This window comes from Artibeus jamaicensis, unplaced genomic scaffold (assembly GCF_021234435.1).
Source record: "Artibeus jamaicensis isolate MK-2021 breed Jamaican fruit bat unplaced genomic scaffold, CSHL_Jam_final contig_851, whole genome shotgun sequence".
NCBI lineage: Eukaryota > Metazoa > Chordata > Mammalia > Chiroptera > Phyllostomidae > Artibeus > Artibeus jamaicensis.
The window spans coordinates 15,526,816-15,547,375 of NW_026521986.1; the positions used below are offsets into that span (position 1 = coordinate 15,526,816).

The 20,560-nt window shown below is 50.5% G+C and overlaps 1 protein-coding gene across 6 annotated transcripts; it reads left to right on the forward strand.

Annotated features, from left to right (window-relative positions):
- Window positions 1–402: 402 nt before the first annotated feature.
- On the forward strand, window positions 403–18,006 carry CIPC (CLOCK interacting pacemaker). Of its 6 annotated transcripts, none has more exons than XM_037145242.2 (4): window positions 403–500; window positions 6,382–6,554; window positions 10,189–10,358; window positions 14,347–18,005. In XM_037145242.2, exons 2-4 carry the CDS (start codon window positions 6,419–6,421, stop codon window positions 15,235–15,237), a joined length of 1,197 nt encoding a protein of 398 aa, XP_037001137.2. In that variant the 5' UTR covers window positions 403–500; window positions 6,382–6,418; the 3' UTR covers window positions 15,238–18,005. The 6 variants fall into 6 exon arrangements, with proteins under 6 accessions (XP_037001137.2, XP_037001141.2, XP_037001140.2 ...); XM_037145246.2 differs by lacking the exon at window positions 403–500 and adding an exon at window positions 632–653 and having other exon boundaries at window positions 14,347–18,006; XM_037145245.2 differs by lacking the exon at window positions 403–500 and adding an exon at window positions 652–673 and having other exon boundaries at window positions 14,347–18,006.
- The last annotated feature ends 2,554 nt before the right edge of the window (window positions 18,007–20,560 follow it).

The following is a 20,560-nucleotide window of genomic DNA, read 5'->3' on the forward strand; positions in this document are numbered from 1 at the left end:
TAGCTAATCTCCACCCGCTCCCACAAGAGAATCATGCCTCCTGCCCTGTTCGTAAGAAGCGTCTCCAAACCCCACCCACGAAGCATACCCCGAGCTGCTCCAGGCTAACCGTCCCCCGTACAAAATGGCGACACGGCCGGGGAGACGACCATAGAGACATCCGCCCTCTGCGAGACAGCGCCAGCCTCTTCGGGGCGTCCACGCTCCCTGCGCGGCGAGCGGAGCTCGCGTTCCGGCGGAGGCGGGAACAGTGTGCACCTCCAAAGGCCCTTCTAGGAGAACAGCGAGCAGTCTCGGTGGTGTTGGGTCCTCCGAGCCGGTCACGTGGCTGGAGGAAGCCACCGCGGGGGCGGAGGGAGGAGAAAGGGGCGGGAGGCCGAGGGGCGGGGGTATTGTTGGAGATCCAGCGACTACTGGGTTGTCATGGAGCGGCAAGGCCGGGCTGGCGCATGCGCCACCTGACCCGCAGGTTGGTCGTGAAGCGGCGACCTCGGCCCTAGGTGAGAAAAGAGGACTGGGCGCACGAAGAGAGGGTTTGGGCGAGGAGCGTGGGGAAAGGAGGTGGGAGTAGGGGAAAGAAGGGACGCGAGGTAGTCAAGAGGAGGAACTTGGACTTTTGGGGGCCAGAAGGCCAAATGGTGGGATCTGATGCTGTGCGTCCCTCTCCGACTTGGTTGGTTTGGCTGCGTGGGGTGGGACTGCCTGGGGGAAGGAATCACGGGTGGGGACGGGGCTCTGTCCCGAGAGGGGGCTTGTGTTTGGTGCCAGGGGTGCAAGACCGGGGGGCCAGGGTCTCTGAGGTTAAAGCCTGCAGGGCTTCCGGGCAGGGGGAGAGCCTGAAGGCCCCCTGCCAAGTTATAAACGGAGGGGCAGGGAAGGGGCAGGTGAGTGGGTGTGGGAGCTGGTAAGCCGGTGAGGGGTCCGGGGCACAGGTGTGCTATCTTTTTCAGAGACCTGCTGTCACTCCCTCACTTGGCTGGTTTGTTTCCCCTGGGTGGCCAGCCGGCCGGGCAGGGTGCCGGGGTCGGCGAGATGGGGAAGAAGTACCAAGTAAGGGGTTGGTGGCTGGGTTGAGCGGAGCTCGGATCCAGGCCCAGGTGCAGCCCGAATTCGGGCTCTCCGTTATTGCCCAAGTCCTGGCAGTATGCACTGCCTGGGCGTTCGCCCCGGGAGGTTGGTGGAATGCCAGCCACAGCACCGTCCTAGTAGGGTCTGCCCAGTTCCACCCTGCCGAGCTGGCAGGCTCGCCTGCCTGGAGGGTGCTCCTGCTGCCCGGCACAGCTGCAGCCTTGGCTGACGCGGATGGGGAGGTGGGCACAGGTATTGTGGGCCCTGCTGGAAGCAGGGAGTTTGAGGGGAGGAGAATGGAGTGAGCCATACCAGGTGCCAAACAGAGGACATTGTATGGGATCGGGGTGTAGCACCTTTGACATGGATTTTTTGCAGCCGAGTGGAGGAATGAAAATGGATGTGAAGGGGAAGATAAATATTAGAGATCTAGGTAGATGGGTAGGGGTGTTCTCTGTTACAATAGACGTTTCCCCAGTTATAATACAGATATTTCCCCAGGATGGTATCTCCAAACATGCAGACCAAGAGAAAATGACTTCAGAGAAACCTAGTAATTCTAACTGGGATTATTCATGGTTTTCTGGGTGGAGAGGCCTTATGGCCTTGTCACTTTATTGTATTTAAGTCTCTGCTTGGGCTTTCTCCTCACAACTCTGTGCATGCACGCGTGTTATACATGTGACACATTTTAAAGGGAACTTGAGCTCCCGGGAAAGTTGCCAAGTATCTATAAAAGGAGAGATCCAAGAGCAGCATTTCAGATCCTTTCCATGTAAACCTTAGTTCTCCTTTTTACCATAAGGCTACATCATCATAGAGATTGTTTTGGGGTTACCCAACCTTAGTTTGGTTGATGGATTTATCCCTGTTTTCCTCGGAGAATCAGGGGTAGATGAGAGACCTGCTTCCTGCAGGAGACCAGAACTGGAAGTTAGATGTGGCGGCGACAGTGGTGTTTGGAAATGCAGAATCTTGACCTTCCAGCTGTTCAGGTATTTCAGCGACAGCCAAGCTGCTGGGGCTGTCAGTGAGTCCCAGCAGGACAGAAGAGCTGGAGGAATTCATTATTCTCTTGAGTCCCTCATACATATTGTTGGGGGCTGAGTTTTGCAAAAATAAGGAAAACCCAGCACCCAAACTGTTGATGCTGAGGAGACAAATAATAAGCTTGAGTGGTAGAAGTGCAAAAATAGAGCCAAATGCTGTGGAGCGCTTGTTAGAATGCTATCGAGTACCTGTTTATATAAACCTCTATATTTACATTCACTTTCATGATAAGTTTTAGCACTCACTGTTCTCTCTGCGGACCTTTGGACCCTGTGTTGCCTGTGCATTTAGTAAGGGGCCCAATTAGGGTTGATCCTGACAGTTCAGGGAGCTTACAGTGGAGTCCTTTTAACGCAGAGTCAAGCACTGAGGATATGCCATGTTTGTAAGACAGTTTTTTTGGTTTCCAGTCTGTGTCAGGAAGCAGAGATGACACAGTGGGTGACAGCGTGGTAACCCATTTTCAACCCCTCGTCAGCTCATGAGCATCTGTCTGTATTGCAAAATAACACTGGGGAGGAAGGAAAAACCCTTCTGAGGTTTTCGGACTTTGCCGTCCTTCTGGCGCTGGGTGTGAGAGCGCCGGGATAGACACCATTACTCGGCCCCTCTCCTGGGAAAGCCCTGTCTGCTACCATGTGCACGTGAGTGGGTCTGCTGTTCACGGGCTGGTGTGTCCTCAGTGCCACTTCCGGGAAGGAAGTGCCCCTCTCGGAGCAGAGGGGCCAGGGTGGGAGGCAGCCCTGTGTTCTCCAACTTTGTTGGACGCCCCTGGGCATTAAGGCTTTCTGCTGCATAGTGAGAACTGAGGGCGGAGGCGTTCACGTTTTTAGACACTTGCGCATCCAGCGTAGTTCACTTACTATTCTCCAGCGGACCGTGTGGTTTTTACTTCCAACTGCCACCAGTTCCCCAGGATCTAACATTTTAGCATCTGTTTTCCTTTTCACCAGTTTGTCAGTGTTTCAGCGTTTCGATTCCACCATCAGTATTGTCCTGCAGGTCCATGATGGGCCAGAATAAATTCCTCGGTAGCTTCTGTAGCTCTACGAACCACATTTTCCTATCAGCAGCAAGCCCTTGTCTTGTCACAAGGGTTGCAGAAGACTAAACTGGGATTCTTTATCTTAAAATACCTGGAAAACAATCTATATTTTGTAAGATAATGGAAAACTTTGTCAAGTTCCTTTAATTTTTAGGGGGGGGGGAGAAAAAGAGGGAGAGCAACATCAGTGTGTGAGAAAAATATCACTTGGCTACCTCTTGCACACCCCCAGCCAGGGACCTGGCTCACAACCCAGGCATGTGCCCCGACAGGGAATCAAACGGGTGCGTTTTCAGTTTGTAGTACAACGCCTAACCCACTGAGCCACACCAGCCAGGGCGGTCAAGTTCTTAATCAGTTGCAGCTAACATGAGCCTCTTTCCTAATCTAAATCAACAGCAGGGTCAGACCTGAAAAAGTCCGACGGCCCATCCACAAGCTACAGCTCCTCCCATTTTGAAGAAGCCTCCTATTCACTTTCAGATGGTGTTATTTCAGGGAAACGAAACCACGCACATGCACATTCGTTGGGTTTCACATAAAAGGATCACGACCTAATTAGAGATACATTTTCACACGTCACTCTACTTTTTAAGCCGTATTGTCCATGCTGTTGGCCTTCCTGGCCGTCCCAACACGGAGATGTTGCTTTTGCATAATGCTGTGTGAGACGTGACAGTGCCATTGTCTATCTTCTGTGCACAAAGGACTAACCCTTTGACCTGTCAGAGACTGCTTAGTCTGACATGGGAAACCAGTTCCCTGAAATGAGGTTGATGTGGCACAAAATAAGTTTTGCTTGGAGTTGTGTTTAAAATTCAGTCTCATTCAGATTAGTGTGTTCCCTTTAGTCCATTTATACTGTATGCAAAAGTATGAGCAAGAGGGTTGCTCAGAGATGCTCATAGGCACCCTTGTCTTCTATTTCATTTTATTTTGAATCCCTCCTCTGCTTCTGGAGTAGTTGATGTTCTTCATGAGATCCCGTATTAGCAGAAATGTTCAGACTTGGCATTGCAGGGTATTCCAGACACAGTGCTGTTTGGCGGGGGGCTCATGCTTCTCTGTACCCGGGACAATTGGATGGAGCTGCAAGTGGATTATGAATTAAAGTGTCACTAGGCTTTGCTTACACCTTAGTCCACTTGGGCTGCTATATCACAGACTGGGTGGTTTATTAACAACAGGAATTTATTCTAGTGGTTCTAGAGGCTGGAAGTCCGAGGTCAGAGGGCCAGCGTGGTCAGTGAGGGCCCACTTCTGGGTCATGGACTTCTCATTGTGTCCTCACACGGTAGAAGGGGCTGGGAGCTCTCTGGAGCCTCTTTTACAAGGCTCTAATCCTGCTCCGAGGGCTGCACCCTCAGGATTTAAGCACTTCCCAAAGGCTACCTCCTAATCCTGAGGGTTAGGGTTTCAACTCGTGGATTCGAGGGGAGCACAAACATTCAGCCCAGCACTTCCCAGTTTTATTATTGTCATTGTCCTTGTCGGCCTCCTGTTGTCTTTTTAGCCCTGTTGTGTCTCTGTGTTCTTGTCACCAGTTCTCAGTGCCTCAGATGGCTTAGTTAAAATATCTGGAGCATTTTCAGCCTCTGCTAGCCCTTGGAAGTACTCGTTCGTCTAATTCTCTGCTCTGAGCTCAGTTATGGATCTGCTGTGGGCACGCTCTGTGTCACTGGGGCGAATCCAGACCTCTTCCCGGGCTCCCAACAGGTCCATGTGACAGTGTCTCCACTCACATGGCCCGCAGCCACTTCCCGCAGTGGCCTGAACTGAATCAGCCCGGCCACCTCACCACATGTCCTCTGGGCCCTTCTTGGTGCCCAACACCATCTGCCCCCTGACATACAGTCACTGAGCCCCATCCAGTTAGCCTCCTAGATGTGTCTCCAGTCCATTCACTTCTCTGCGTGTCCACTGCCGCCATCTTATGTCACCTGGACTGTGTCATCGAACAGCAGTGTCTAGATGATCTTAGTGCCACTCTGGCCTCTTCCTACTTTAGTCTCAGTCCAGCATCCACACGCTTTAGAAATGCAGATCCGATCACACGCTTCCCGTTAAAATCTTTCCGTGACTTCCCGTCACTCTTAATAGCTGAAGTCTTTACAACATGGGTTACAAGGCGCTGCCTTTCTGGCCCCCACCAACCCTTCCTGTGTCTGGGCGTGGCCTTACCCCCACCCCACCCCACCCAGCCCTGGCCTCCCTGGCCTTTCAACTCTTTGTAGGGGTCAGGCTTCTTTCTCCCTGAGGACCTCACACTTGCAGGCCCCTCCCCCAGCTCACTTTTGAACTTCTGCTAACTCCCAGTAGCTCTGGCTGATCCCCCAGATCCCAGCTGCATGTCACTTCCCTGTCCCCCAGACTATTAGACTATTAGCCCCGCCCCTTCATAGCTGTTATCTAAATAACAGCTATGATTATTTTGTGTGATTACTTGGTCTATGTCTGACTCTCTCTCTAGAATACCAGCTCCAGGAAGTAGACCGTGTCTATTTGGCTCACCCTGTATCCCCCGTCCCAGCACAATGCCTGGTTCATAGTGGGCACTTGCTAAATATTTATAAATGACTCAATGTGACGTAATCTGAACCTCAACCTCCTTTTCCCTAAAGAGGTACAGCAACATCAACAGCAATAATGTTATGGGCTTGAGGTAACATTAGCAGAAATAATGTTACAGGCTTTTATAGAAGCAAAGCACTATTCTATATGATCTTCTCTGTGCATAAAAGTTCTTTTTAAGCCAAAAGGGAGCATGCATATATAAGGAGTTGTTTTTGCTCTGTTCAGTAAAACATCCAAAGAAGTGAAAGGTTAATTTGAGAAACCACACCGTGGGAGGTGGCGAGTGTGTCCTGGGAAAGCAAGCCTCGTCCCAGATGGGCATTCCCTCCAGGGTGACTTACCGGGTCCAGAAGCCTACTCAAATGCGCCTTTGTTAGCTGTTTACAAAGCCTCCGCTGAATGTGGCCTGTGTGCCTTGAATCTGTAATGGAATTTGAGGGCAGGGAGAGGACAGTGAACCTCCTTTTGGGTGGAAACCCTTCTAGTGTTTAGTAAACTTGAAGCCTCCTCAGTTGAGACCCCTGAGGAGACGCAGAGGAAGTGGGTGAGGCCAGTGTTTTTCGAGACTCACTTTACGCACCATTTTCGATCACCTGTTTCAGCTCTCTAGGGATGGACTTCTTACATAATTGTTGTTTCCACAGGGCACTCCAGATGCATTTGCTTCCAGCCCAGTAAAACATGGAGAGGAAAAACCCACCCAGAGAGAGCCCCAGGAGACCCTCGGCCAAACCGGGCAAAGGCGCGGAGGCGAAAAAGGGGGCTCGTCGACTGGGCACCGCAGCTGCCGAGTCAGACAAGGACTCCGGATTTTCAGGTTAAAAATACCTCCTCCCTTCTACACTGTAAAGTTCCTCCCTATCACTCATTTGTGTGGTAAGGATGGGAAGCTCTCATGTACAGAGTAAATAAATATGTGATCTTTTAAAATGGTAATTCTGTGGCAAGGTACACATCAGAGTGACCTTGGGGTTAGTTGCAAAGGAATGATTTTGACCTCTTTTTTCAACTCAGACGCTCAGTTTTAAATCTTACATTTCCAACGGTTGCAAATGGTTACTGGAAAAAAAATTTCGGTACCCATAATTCTGCTGTCTTAGCTCCTTTTTCATGGGAATAGTTACACTGCAGGAAAAATACTGCATGCTGTTTCCAAGTAACAGATTAAACAAAAGTAACATAGCATTTGTTAAGATAACTTTTTTGCTAAGAAGGTAATTTTGCTGTGCTCAAAAATGCTTCCCCTCTACAGCCCACCCTCACGGGAGCCATGCGTCCTATGTTCGGACTGTGAGCCTCTGGGCCCAGTTCCAAACTTGAGCGTCCTCGGGGCTAAGAAAGTAGAATGATTTTCCTTAGCGGCTTGTCTTAAATCTTACCTGAAAGGGCCAGCTGCACACCCAGGGAATCTTGGTTTTGTGCTGAGGCTCTTTTCCATGTCCAGGTCCGAGGGTGGTCTTGACACTGGACTATGGCTCTAGTGTCAACATTTTGTCCCGGGGGAGGCAGACAGTGATGCTGGGGACTCCGGCTGGGGTGCCACCCTGAGGCGGAACCCTTCCAGAGGAAGGCGGATGTCATCCCGCCTCCCCGAGACTAGTCAGTCCGTCCTGTTGATTCCTTAGCTTATTGCGAGAAGTACAGCTGTTAGGAATAGTAGATCTGCCTCATCCTTAGGTTGGTGTATTACATTTTCCCCCAGTGGACAGAAAATTACAGATAGACTGTTGCTCAGGGAGGAACAGAGCACCGACTGACCAAGGAATTAAAATAAGGATGGTCCTGAAAGGGGAGGGCCAGCGTGTAGCCCTCGGGGCTCTTCTCTATCGCTTTGCACTGTTTCTCAAGCTTGCCTCCTCGTAAGGCCCACCTGAGGCCTTTGGAAAAAACACTGCTCCCCAGGCCCCTCTCCGGGACGTTGGCACATCAAGGGTCTTAGGGGAGGGCCCAGAGTTTCTGGTGCTTGGTGTGATCAGACAGGTTTGGGAAACACGCAGGCTTCATGCCTGTTTTTTCTTTGGATGTCATGCTTGTTTTCATCTGTGTTTCATGTCACGAAGGTAATACATGTTCATTATACAAGCTTAGAAATGTAGAGACATGCAAAGAAAAAAATAAACATCATTCATCATCCCACCACCTATTTTTCTCAGTACTGTTGACATTTTGGCTCTTTCCACCATTGTCAGGATAGTTGTTTTCTACTCTGCCCCGAGGTCTGGACAGGGCTTCTGACAGCTTCCCTGCTCCCCACGCGGAAGACCTTCACGAAGCACTGTGCCGGTCGGACACAGGCTCTAGTAAGACCGACCGGACATGTTGTGCTCCAGAAAGTGACCCCAGTGAACACGTCTGGCCACATCAGGGCCAGTGCCAGTGATTTCGTCACTGCCCGCCTTATCATTTCAGTTACCTGAGAGCACGGCATGATCTGCAGTTATTAATCAGCTGCAGTCCACACTCCGAGTTTTTCCCATCGTCCCAATAGTGTCCTTTACGGCCGTGAGTCATGCGGTCTGTTGTATATCCAGAGTCTATTGAAGTCGGTGCCTTTCATTTAGTTGCCCTGTCGTTTTCGTCGTATTTAGTTCAGAACAGCGCCCTCATCTTTCCTTTTCTGTGTTTTTTTTTTCTTTTTTATGACATTGACATCTTTGAATGAGTTAGGCCTACTCTGTAGAATGCCCCACACTCTGGATTCTTCTGGTAGCTTCCCGATGACTAGAACCAGGATAAACATTCCTTTTACCAGACTACTACATTCTTTTTTCTGTTAACATCCTTCTCATTGCACATACAAGGAAACTCTTAAATGTGGCTTACTCTTGGCGATGCTCTGGCTGATCACTCAGTTTAAGGCAGTTTTAATACTTGGTTAAGGTACTATACTAGGTTTCCTATTGTAAAAGTGCCCTTTTCTCCTTGTAATTATAAGCATGGTATGAGATGAGATTTTGAGATTGTGTGACTATCCTGTTCCCTGCAAACTCTTGACCAGTAATTTTAGCATCCATCGATGGTCTTTGCCCAAATCAATTACTGCTTTTGTGGTTTAAAAATAGCGATCTACTTCTATTAGTCCTTGTACATTTTATTAGCTGACATTCTTTGGAAAGAAGCACTTTCCCCCCTCACCCCGTTTTTGAGTATCACGGTGGTTCATGGAATTCTTTTGTAATTCATTGTGTTGATACATTATCACTATTCTTTTCTATACTCAGATTGCCCCAGATTTGGCCTTCCCGTTAGCTCCCCCGTGTCTTTTTGACACCCTCCATTTGTGTTTGAGTACCTCTTTGTTTTCTGGGACCATAAGATGTCCAGGCTCATTTTTAACCTTTCCTGCCAAAGACTTGGAATCCAAGGAGCCCTGGTTTCCTTTCTGTGCAGGATGGCGTTTAGGAACCAAGACGCGGGCACCAGCTGTGCACTCTGCTCCCAAGGTCTTTGTTTCTGGCCTCATGGTTCTTAACCAGAGGTGCCCAATTGTGAACCTGTAGCTGCCTGGGTACCAGATGAGTTAGTCCCGTGGATTGAGGGGAGGACCCCAACATCTGTAATTCTAAAAGCGTCCCTGGAGACTCTGATTTAAATGCAAGTGTTGACCGTTGTCCTCATTTAAATTAAAGTCACATTCAGGTCCTGCCTCATCCAGATTACTCTAAGAGCCTCGGTGAGCACCAACTCCCCCCCCCCCCCCCCCCGCCCCCGCCAGGCTCCTCACAGGGCTACTGCTGTCTCTGGGTTTTCTCCAGCAGGGAGCTGAGTACTTTTTGACGGATCACACGAGGTCAGTCTATTTTCTTTTCTTCGGAGAGCATCTGTATCCCAGGGTGCAGGACCCCCAGTCATCAGGACCCCTAGTCAGCATGCCCGTGGGGTCCTTAAGGCACCAGCGAAGGAGGCACCTAACCCGGTGGAGGGAGCAACAAAGACAGACACATTTTAACTTCAGCGTTGGTGAACTTGCCCAGAATTTACCATTAGAAAACTTAGAAAGAAGCTGTTTTAGTTTCAGCATGGATATAAATTTTGAGGTTTACAGACTGGTTTTGTTGTTGTTATAATTCCATCGTGGGAGGCCCAGAGCCCCTCGGAGGCCTTCGTCTTGTCCCGGGTCATGCACACACCACCCGCCCCTCTCAGTGATGCACGGTGGTTCCCCGGTGCACCGGTGGGGACTGCTGTCACGAGCCCGAATGGACGCAGGCCCTTGCCTGTGAGAGAGGTAGGAGGGGGTCCCAGGGCAGTCCGGCTTTTGGGGTGGCAGAGAGAGTTATGGACCCCATTGAGAATCCATTGAAAGTGAAAGACCCTGCCCTCCGAAAAATCCACAAAAACCCATCCCAGGAACGTTCCATCCAGTTTCAAGGGGTGCCGCCCCCCACTCCCTGGGAGGCCTGCCTAGGAGCCCCTGTCCTGAGTGAACCGACCGTTTTTCTGCCCGCCAGATGGGGGTTCGGAATGTCTGAGCTCGGCCGAGCGGATGGACGCCGAGGACGTGCCGGGTGCCTCGGGCTGGAGCCGGCCGGACAGGCCGGGGCGGAACTCCAAGACGGCAGGCGGTGCCTTGCCCACGCTGTCCCCCATGGTCGTCATGAAGAACGTGCTGGTCAGACAGGTGAGGAGGGACGTCCTCTCCCGACGCCTTTGCAAACGAAGGTGCCGGGGCAGACCACCGGCAGGCAGGCAGGCAGGGTGCGCGCCGTCCTGGGGAGAGGACGTTTTCTCTCCACCACGGACAGCAGTGTGAAAAGGGCTGCAGGAGTTGTGACGTGTGTTCTCATGTTCCACACGGCGAGGCTGGTTTATTTTTGTATCCCTGGTTTGTTCACAGGGACACTGGAATTCTTTTTTCTTTTATCATCACCAGAGGATAGATCCATCGATTCCAGAGAAAGAGAGAAACACTGATGTGAGAGGAACATCAGTTAGTTGCCTCCGATATGTGTCCCAACTGGGGACTGAACCCGCAACCCAGGCCTGTGCCCTGACTGGGAATAGAACTGGCGACCCTTCAGTTTAGGGGGCGACACACAACCAGCTGAGCCCACCAGCCAGGGCGGTACCAGAATTCTTTAGTCTCGTGGGAAGGAACCAGATGGAAGTGTCATAACTTCCAGTGCAAGTCTATATGTGAGAGAGTTTAGGGTGTAAACAAAAGGATCTCTTTTTAATTTGAAACGCCCCGGGAGTTTAGAAATGTAGGATGCATCTATCTGTTTGAGAGGCAGAGGCAATTTCCATGTCTCTCAGGTCACGTTGAGCATTTTCTCGGTAATCAGCTGGAGACGTGTCACCAGTGAGAAAGCAGCTCAGTGGTGCAGGGACGGCTGTCCCAGCAGAGGCCACACAGCTTTGCCCTGGAGCTTAGAGACCCCGCTGTGGGCCCTGTTACACAGCTGTACGTGACACGTGATTATGGTCCAGATGTGCAAGAAAAGAAGATTTAGGTGAAAATCTGAGCCCCATGTTTGAAACAGAGAACTTAATCACGCGAACTGGGTTAAAGAATGTTTAACCCTTCCCCACTTTGCTCTAAATTATATCGGTTCTCACGTGGGTCCGTGGGTTCATTGATGAGGCTGCTTGAAGCTAGTGACATGTGAAATCTGGCTTTATATTGTTGACCTTCCCACCCTCGGCAGAAGAACATTCATGCCTTTGGCCTGACACAACACCTTAACGTCTTAACTATTCCCCAGTTATGTCTGAGGAACACAGACTGATTTTCAACAAGGCATCCTGGTGAGTTCAGAAAAAAGAATTTGAAGATTTTTGCTTGGCAAATCACATCTCGGTGGGAAGGACAGCTCTGCTTTTTGAACAAAGAGAGAGAATCAAGACACGAAATGGAGCCCAAATGAGCTTCGCTGGTCCACCCCACCAGCACTGAGGCGCTGCCCAGAGCGTCCATGCCCAGGGCTTCCATTCCCCGGCTCTTCCTCTCCCCACCTCCCTCTCTGGCACCCTTGTCGCTGTTTCTTGTGTGTCTGTGTTTGTATGCCTTCCTTGTCGTAGGCGAGGCTGGCAGCTCCGAGGGCTGAGGACAGCCCGCAGCTGCAGGATGAGCGGGCTTTCCCGGCAGAGCTGCCGTCTGCAGGACAAAGACCTGCAGGGAGGGCTGCTGGGCTGCCAGGCTGCTGGATGGGAGGCTTGGGAGAGCTGAGGTCACCAGGCCGAAGTCCTGGCTTAGTCTAGGAGTTTTGTCTCGTTCTTTTCCGCACATGCTAGAATCCAGCATATCCCAAGATTGAAATAGTGATATACTTTTATTTTTTTGTCGTTGTTTTTTTAAATTTATCTTTAGAAGGGAAGGGAAGGAGAGAGGGAGAGAAATATCAATGTATGGTTGCTTCTCGTGCATCCCCTGCTGGGAACTGGCCTGCAACCCAGGCATGTGCCCTGACTGGGAATCGAACCATGATCCTTTGGTTCGCAGGCCCACACTCAGTCCACTGAGCTACACCAGCCAGGGCTGAAATAGTGATATACTTTTAAACATCTGTGTATATTGTGTGATGTCTTGGTTTTAGATATTCCCCTTTTGAGGTCTGATTCCAGGTCTGCCACTGGTCTGTGTGATCTTGCACACTGTTACTTAAGCATGATGGTCATCAGTTTCCTCATCTTCAACACAAAGGCTTTATGTGAAATGTTTCTGAGATGGTAGCCAAGTCTAAAATCTTGTCCCGTGTTCCCTCAGATGATTTCAGCATGAATAATAGACTGGAGCCCTAGCTGGCAAGGCTCAGTGGGTTGGGTGTCATCTGGCAAAGTGAAAGGTCGCTGGATGGTTACTGGTTGGGGCACATGCCTGGGTTGTGGGCCAGGTCCATGGCTGGGGGCGTGAGAGGCAACTGATGAGTGTTTCTCTCACAAGTGGTGGTTTTTCTTCCTCTCTTTCTCCCTCCCTCCCCCTCTCTCTAAGTAAATGGAATCTTTAAAAAAAAAGTAATACATTGTAAAATCTAATAATTAGAATAAGCTAAGTGTCTAGCATGGCAGTGGGCATAACAGCAGCATCAGGAGGAATCCAGTGGAATCAATTCAGAAAAGAAAGGAATTAGGTATTTCCTGGACCCATCTGCCTTGTAGGCCCACCCGGAGGCGGGAGTGAGGAGGAGAATAGCCTGATGTTTTGCTCCTGACTGAGCTGGACTGAGCTGAGCTTGGAGAGGCCACTGACTTTGGACCTCCTGTGATGGGGCAGCGTGGTGCTCGGGTTCACACTGCTTGCTCACGTATGTCCCGGAGTGTATTGGAGCACCAAGAGGGCTCCGAGACGGGCTCTCCGGGTCACCCCAACCTTTGCCCAGGAGATGAGCCTAAAGTGACTAGTCACACTTGGAAGAGTCTGAAATGCGTGCAAGATGGTGTGTGCGTGCGGGAGGTAGCTTTCTCCAGCCAGATCACACGACCTCCCCACCAAGGATAAGAGCCTCTGGCGGGCTCTCTGCCTGGCCTGGACACTCAGATCTTTGTGACTGGACTGGAACTGGACTGGCTTTTAAATGTTGGAAATAGCCCTGGCTGGTGTGGCTGAGTGGACTGAGTGCTGGCCTGCGAACCAAAGGGTCGGTGTTTTGGTTCCTGGTCAGGGCACATGTCTGGGTTTCACGCCAGGTCCTCAGTAGGGGGCGCTCCAGAGGCAACCCAAACACTGATGTTTCTCTCTTTCTCCCTCCCTTCCCCTCTCTCTAAAAATAAACTAATAAAATCTTTTTAAAAATGTTGGAAATAGATAGCCATGCCCTTCTTTATTATAGATTTCCATCTGAATCAGTACTTTAATTAAAAATAAAAATATATTCAAGGAGTAATATAGTAAATGCTATGTATTGAAATGGTCAGGATGGGTTTTAGGGTCAGAGGGTGGGACCCCAGCTCTGTCCTTTAGTGTCTCGTTCACAGAAAGCAAGTTATTTCAACTTTCTACACCCCAGTTTCCGATCTGGGAAGGGAAGTGGCAACTGCCCTGCAGGTTGTTATGGAAACAGTCCGTGTGATGTCACCCAGGGCTAGCCTGCAGTAAGCCACAGAGCACGGCAACTGGTATTATCTCGAGTGGCTTTATGATCGTTGGTTGTCACCACCTCACAAAGGGGCCTGTGTGTGGACTCCCGACAACATATAACTTTTTAACCAAAAGTTGTGTTCAGGTAAAAGAGGTTCCAGATGTAACTAAACGAAGATAGACTTTGACGTAAAGTCACATTTATAATCTGGAGATTAGCACATTTTAACTTATGCCAAGAGATTGTACTATTTATATTTTTATTGCCTCGGTTGTGACCTTTACTGTCATTACTTCACCTACCGACAATTTCTCCTCCTGAGTGATAGCACTCGAATAAAAATAGACACTCCCTTCAGTTTTCCCTTAGGAAAAGAAAAAAAAAGGTGACACGGGGCCTGAATGGATTCGTAAGCCACTTCTCCGGTTGTGCTCCCGAGAAAGGGCTACTCTATATGTGAGGCATTTCTGCACCTGCACCTGCTCCGAATCTCTCTGCCCCGCCCTCAGCAGAGGCCCGGGGGCGCCGTCCCCCCAGCAGGTAACGTCCCCCCAGCAGGTAACGCGCACTGTGCTGCTCTTCTGTCTGCAGGGCGGCGGCTCCTCCCAGCTCCAGTCCTGGACTGTCCAGCCCTCCTTCGAAGTGATCTCGGCACAGCCTCCGTTCTTGCTCCTCCATCCATCTGTCCCGTCTCCCGTCCGGCCCTGTCACGCTGGTGAGAAGAAGTCGGACTCCAGGAACTACTTGCCCATTCTGAATTCTTATACCAAAATAGCCCCACATCCAGGCAAAAGGGGCCTTTCCCTCAGCCCCAAGGAAAGAGAACGTGGAACGCAGAAGAAAGTCTGCACTGAGAGACCCGGGCCGAGCTCGCCTGCCAGTGAGCCCACCCGGACTGATGCTGTGTCTTCCAGTCCCCCACCTGCGGTGCCCCCCGGCACCAAGCTGGCAGAGGACGCAGCCCTGCCGGGTGTGCCCTCCCTAGCGGCAGGTGGAAGTCCACAGACTCTCCAGCCAGTGTCCAGCAGCCACGTGGCTAAAGCTCCCAGTCTGACCTTTGCTTCCCCCGCCAGTCCTGTCTGTGCCTCAGACAGCACTCCGCACGGGCTAGAGAGCAACTCCCCGCTCTCCCCGCTGCCAGCTAATTACAGCTCGCCTCTGTGGGCCGCGGAGCACCTCTGCCGCAGCCCGGATATCTTCGCGGAGCAGCGGCAGAGCAAGCACAGGCGCTTTCAGAACACCCTAGTGGTCCTGCACAAGTCCGGCTTGCTGGAGATCACTTTGAAAACCAAGGAGCTGATCCGTCAGAACCAGGCCACTCAGGTGGAGCTAGACCAACTAAAGGAGCAGACGCAGCTCCTGCTAGAGGCCATCAAGGGCAGGGCTCCGCAGGCTTGGGCCAAGCTGCAGGCGTCTCTAACGTCAGGGTCCAGTCATACCGGCAGTGACCTAGACGCATTCTCTGACCACCCAGACATATAGCGCAGAGGGCATAGCTCCCTGTTACTCGAGTGGTTCTTCTCAACCCTTCGGCTGTTACCTTACTCCCATTTCCCAAAGCTTGTATAAGAGCTTCTCCTTCTAACCTAACCTGTTTGGCGGTTCACTTATGAAGCCACCTGCCGATACCTGGCTGCTGTCTTAACCTGTGGTCTATGCACAGTTTACACACGTCTGTTCTGCGGAGGACCTCAGCTTCAGGGTGTCCTTGAGTCCCTCTTCCTTAGTCTGCAGGCACTCGGATGGGTCACGGGGCAAAGCAGGAGAGAGGTGTGTGTGAGGTCCTTCTGATTGCCGCCGCCCACCATCCCACTCACTCCCCATGATCAGAGGTGCGGTGACGTGAATGAGCGTACAGAGTGGTACCTGTCAGGCCAGGAGTGGGTGACAAGGATCCCTTCACAGGTCTTCCCTGATCGTCTTACAGAAAAGTCACAGAAAAGTGAGAGGAAGTGTGTGTGTGATCCTGAGGCATCTCGACGTCTGGACGAAGCCCGAAGCGCTTGGGGCACAGGTCGGGCGTGGGGTGCAAGCACTTAGTCACTTAAAGCTTTGCTTCTCAAACCCGAAAGCCAGGAGGAAAGGGCGGATCCATCTCACCCTTACACTTTCATCACAAACCGGGTTTCTCTTTGCTCAGCCTGGCAGGCAAATAGCTTCAGGGTTTAAAGTGCCAAACACACTCAGTACCACCTGGCCTCACAGCGGGTGAGTCACTCTTTTGACTTAGAGTCTGAAGGAAGACATGGTCAGTATCTCTCAGTCAGGAGCTGGAAGATTCTGGTACTCTGTGCTTTTCTTTCTCCTCTTGAAACAATACAACAAGTTTTGTGTGTGAATTTTTTTAATTTTAGAGAAACATTGATTTGTTGTTCCACTTATTTATGCATTCATTGGTTGATTCTTGTATGTGCCCTGACCGGGGATTGAACCCACAACCTTGGTATATTGGGAAGGTGCCCTAACGACTTGAGCCACCAGGCCAGGTCTTATGTGTGAACATCTTAAGGATAGCTTCATGGTTCCTGAGAGTAAGTGGTGCAAGGTAACCCTCTGCTGCCGCTTTTTTGTTTTTCTAAAAGAGGAAACAAGTGCTTATTAAGATTGATGGATTTGGGATTAAAATCATCCTGAGGTTACAAGCTATATAAGCCCACAAATTTGGGGAACATCCTGTCAGCTTTCTTTTGGCCTCCAAGTCTTTGTTTCTCTCGTGTGTCACTCGGTGACGTGGTACAGTTGGGGAGCAGCGTCTTCTGTGTGTCCTGCACGTGTCGGACGGCAGCCACACACCTGAAGGCGTGGTGCTGCTCTCCGAAACCCACCTGGGGATGCAGGGCATGGGGAGGACCTGTAGGTGGGGCACAGTCTACAGCTTCATGGTCAAGGTAAACTAGATTTCTAGTAGTAAAGTCGGAAAGTGTTTCTCATTCAAAATTTCATCCTCTTAAAAATCTAAGGAACAACTTCTGGATGACCAGCTTTTCTGCAAGGAAAATGTTCTTGAAGTTCTACTAAGGCCAGAAAGAAGCTAAAGCTCGTACTTGCTAGGTAGCACTAACTCTAACAAAGGTTAAAAACTACAAGGCTTGGGGTTGCCTACACTTCGTTCTCAAACATGCATGAGGTAGGTAGGACAGACTTAGAAGTAAAGGACTTGGCAAAATCTCTGGACTCTCCTGATCAGTGCAGAATTACTGCCTGCCATTTGCTTTCTGAAGGAGTTTCAAAAAAGTCAGAGCAACTGTGTCTTTAAGCAGACGCAGCGACTCAGTAATGTCCCAGCCCACTCCCTTGGCCTTCCCGAGTCTCTGCTACTGCAGCCGCTCCAACCTGCGCAGCGTGCTGGGAAGCTTCCTTTCTGGTAGAGGGTGTTTGACGGCAAAGCTATAGGGACAGGTGCATTCAGAACAGCCAGGGCACGAGTCATGAGTCTTAGTGTCAAAAATCTGAACATAGTTGCTGAGAACCAAATTATTTCTGTCAGAAAAACCCTCTGGAGCTGTAAGCTTCTCGGACTCTTCTTCTCAGATGAGGGTTTGCATTTCCCTTCCTGTCCGTCACCGATCCTCACTGCCGAGTGGTGGGAGGAGGCAGCACCGCTCCCAGCTCTCCTCTGGTCTCAGCGCTGGAAGTCGCTGCAGGCTCTTAGCCTGGGTGCTCCTTCCCTAGGGGAGCTGTAGGCAGGTGGGCCAGCTAGAGAAGTTAGCTCTTGGAAGGACAGCCCGTTGAGACTAGCAGACGTTTGGGGCCAGGAGCCAGACTGGCAAATGGAGGATCCTTGGGGTTGACCCAAAAGACCTTCGCTGGTTGCACAAAGCTATAAGTAGCAATGGTCTTTGTCGGGCAGAATTTGGTCCAGCGTGACGCCCAGTGGCACAGCTGCTGTTTGCTGGAAGTGAGACTTTCTGAGCTCAAACCAGTCTGTAAGAGAACTTCTGGCAGGTTTTGTTGGCAATATTGAAACACATCTAGAAAAAGCTGCTGATTGAATTGGATATGGGGATGGAGTTTAATGACCTTGTAATTTATTACACTCTAATTGCTGTTTATCGATCATAGTATTGTCTGACTTTACTCTGATTCCTTCAGCAGAAAAGTAACTCTCGTGCATATACTGAAGTGTTTTTCTAGCTATGCATTCTTTAGGGTAGAGATTTATTTACCAAATGTGAATTCTTTTCAGGAAGTATGAAGTTTTGTAGAGATTGACTGTGAATTGTCAGAGAAAAATAAAGTCACTTACTTGAAAACTAGTTGGCCTTTTTGCTTTGTAACTGCTTGAAAATACTAAGTGAAACCCAGAGTGAATACCGGATTTGATTGAAGTTGCGAACGTGCACTCCTATCATTGGGGCATGTTGGGGCACGTTGGGATCAGATGCCGAACTTGCAGACGCCCATCACTCCAACTTGGACCAGTGTGAGGTTAGAAGAAGTGCAAGCAGTCTCCAGAGGAATGAGTGATGCGATGTCCCCTGGTCTCTCGGAGGTTTATACAGGGTAGGTTGGGAGGAGAGGAGAGTCCCACCCAATGATTCATTCCATCTGACCGGATGCTTAACAAGTAGAATTTTTATTGACAGAACTACTCCAGTTGTGTACTGGGATAAACTACAGCCAGTGAAGTGAAGTTCTTTCTACAACAGAGGGTGCCCTGGCCAGGGCACCGCCAGGCCTTCCTCTGCACTTCCTGGGGTTGATTCCTGATGCCCTGCTCCTCCTCTAGGCTCACCCGCAGAGTCTCAACAACAGGGAGATGTGTGGGGTCCTCCCTGCTCCCCAAGCCCCTCGTGGGTTTTTTTTTAAGACCCTGGGAAAACAAAAAGCTTATCCTCATTTAAAGGCCTACAGGGCTGCCAGCGTCTAACCCTTACAGCACTGTTTCTCCCCACACATTTGCTGAGTCACTTTGGGAACCCAGACCAGTGAGAGCCCACGAAGCAGGTTCTGCAAGACTGAGGCGGGCGCAGTTACTGAGCGTGTACCCCTCAGCCCCTCGGCATGATTTCCAGACGTGGAAACAATTCCACCTAGGAGGCCTGTGCGTGGACATGTCTAATTTGTGTTTTTTATGGTATTGCTGCAGGTTGCATGTCACATCTATCACTCACTAATGAGGTGACTTTGGATAGGTCACTGACCCTCTCGAGGTGTCACTCCTCTCAGTTGAATAATAAAGAATCGGAACTGGTTCTCCCCACAGTTCTCGGCTCTAACCATCTGTGAGATCTCTGGCTCTGTTACAGGTGGGTGAGCCGTAAAGTTAATGTATTCAAAATTTTTTAACCTACAATGTAGGTTCCTAGTGCTCTGTTAAGATGGCTTTATATGACAGTGCTCTGCTGGAGTTTTATCTTGTTACAGGTGACTGGAAGAGCCATTTTGCCAGTCCACATTGGTTTTTGTCTTTATCACCTGGTTGCAGCTCGAATGGATTCACTAATTCCCCTAGAAAAGACTATTCCCAAGCAAAGAACTATTAGCCCCAAAGGAGAGTAACTTGGGGTTAAATGAAATAATGGCCTTTCCTGGTCAGTCATCTGCAGACAGGGCTTTCCTCTCACCTGAGATGAGGGATGTAACTGGTTTCGTGTTTTGGAGAATATATCATTAGCTTTTATTTCCTTCCTGATTTCTCTGCCCCGCCACCAGGAAGGATGTTTCTGCGTGTCTGATAAGGAGTCTCTTAGGTTGACGTAACGTGATTTCTCAGGTAGTCACAGCCTACCTAGAGGCAGTGGCACTTCGTGAGGACTTGTTTCAGGTCCCCCCTGCCTTCTGGCCGTGACCTTTCATCCACATCGGCAGAGAGCTGAGCGATGAAGCGGTCAGTCTGGGCGACAGGGCAGCCAGACGGCTGGCGGGGGAGACAGCAGGCGGCAGACCTGGTCCTGCTGCTGTGGCTTCCTCTAGCACAAGAGGGGAGAGTAACACTTCGCCGTCCACTTGACATCCAGAGATCCTGGTGGAATGCCAAAAAATGACTCGAGGGCTTTAAAACGGCTCCGCAGAGCAAGGAAGCCTCTTTGCCCAAAACCCAGCGATGGAACGAATGCAAGTGAGGGCATTTCACCCCTTTGGGGTTGTCATTTGCTTGGGGTGATTAAGACCATCTTTTACCAAAATCTCATTTACAACTAACGGGAAGAGGGGACATCTCAATCCATCCTCTGACTGGTCTATTGCAAGGAGTTATTCTGTGGTCCCAAGTACGTTGGCTTTGTCTTCTCAGAATTTCTCCATTTTTCTTAGAACACGTGGCCATCCTATCTCTCTCCTTTTCTGAAGGGTGGTTATGCAAGACGTTAGAGAGTCACTTGAAAGAACAGTCTGCATGGTTCCTGCCTCCAATCACAGCAGCTGGAGGAGATGAGCAAGAAAGAGAAAAGCCTGTGGAGTCCGAAGTTAACACTGAGAGCGAGTGGGCGGCAGCTGTCAGGAAACGGTGGGGACTTAGCTGAAAGCGGGATCGGAGGCCAACCTGTGCGAGGGCCCCTGTCAGGCTGCTGATTAGCGAGTGGAGCGGGCCTTCAGAGTGGCTTGAGAGCCCGAGAGTAAAAATAGCTGCCTTTGATTTTCCTAAAGACTCAGGAATCGCAGTGGCTTTGGAGGAGGGCCCCACAGTTCTGGTAAATGTCTGTGTAACAGAGGCAGGCCGGGGCCTGTGCTCTCCGGGGGCAGCTGCAGGCCTTCCACCGCTGGGTGGGCAGATGGGAGCGCTGGGCCTGGAACCTGCCCTTCGTCTGCGGCTGAGAGAGCGCCTGAGAAACAAGGACCTGCTACTCCATGTGGATGGCGAAAC

Coding starts and splice junctions, on each gene's coding strand:
- CIPC (XM_037145242.2), top strand. CDS start 6,419: ATGGAGAGGAAAAACCCACCCAGAGAGAGCCCCAGGAGACCCTCGGCC. Junction 6,555..10,188: donor CAAGGACTCCGGATTTTCAG/GTTAAAAATACC, acceptor TCTGCCCGCCAG/ATGGGGGTTCGGAATGTCTG. Junction 10,359..14,346: donor AGAACGTGCTGGTCAGACAG/GTGAGGAGGGAC, acceptor TTCTGTCTGCAG/GGCGGCGGCTCCTCCCAGCT.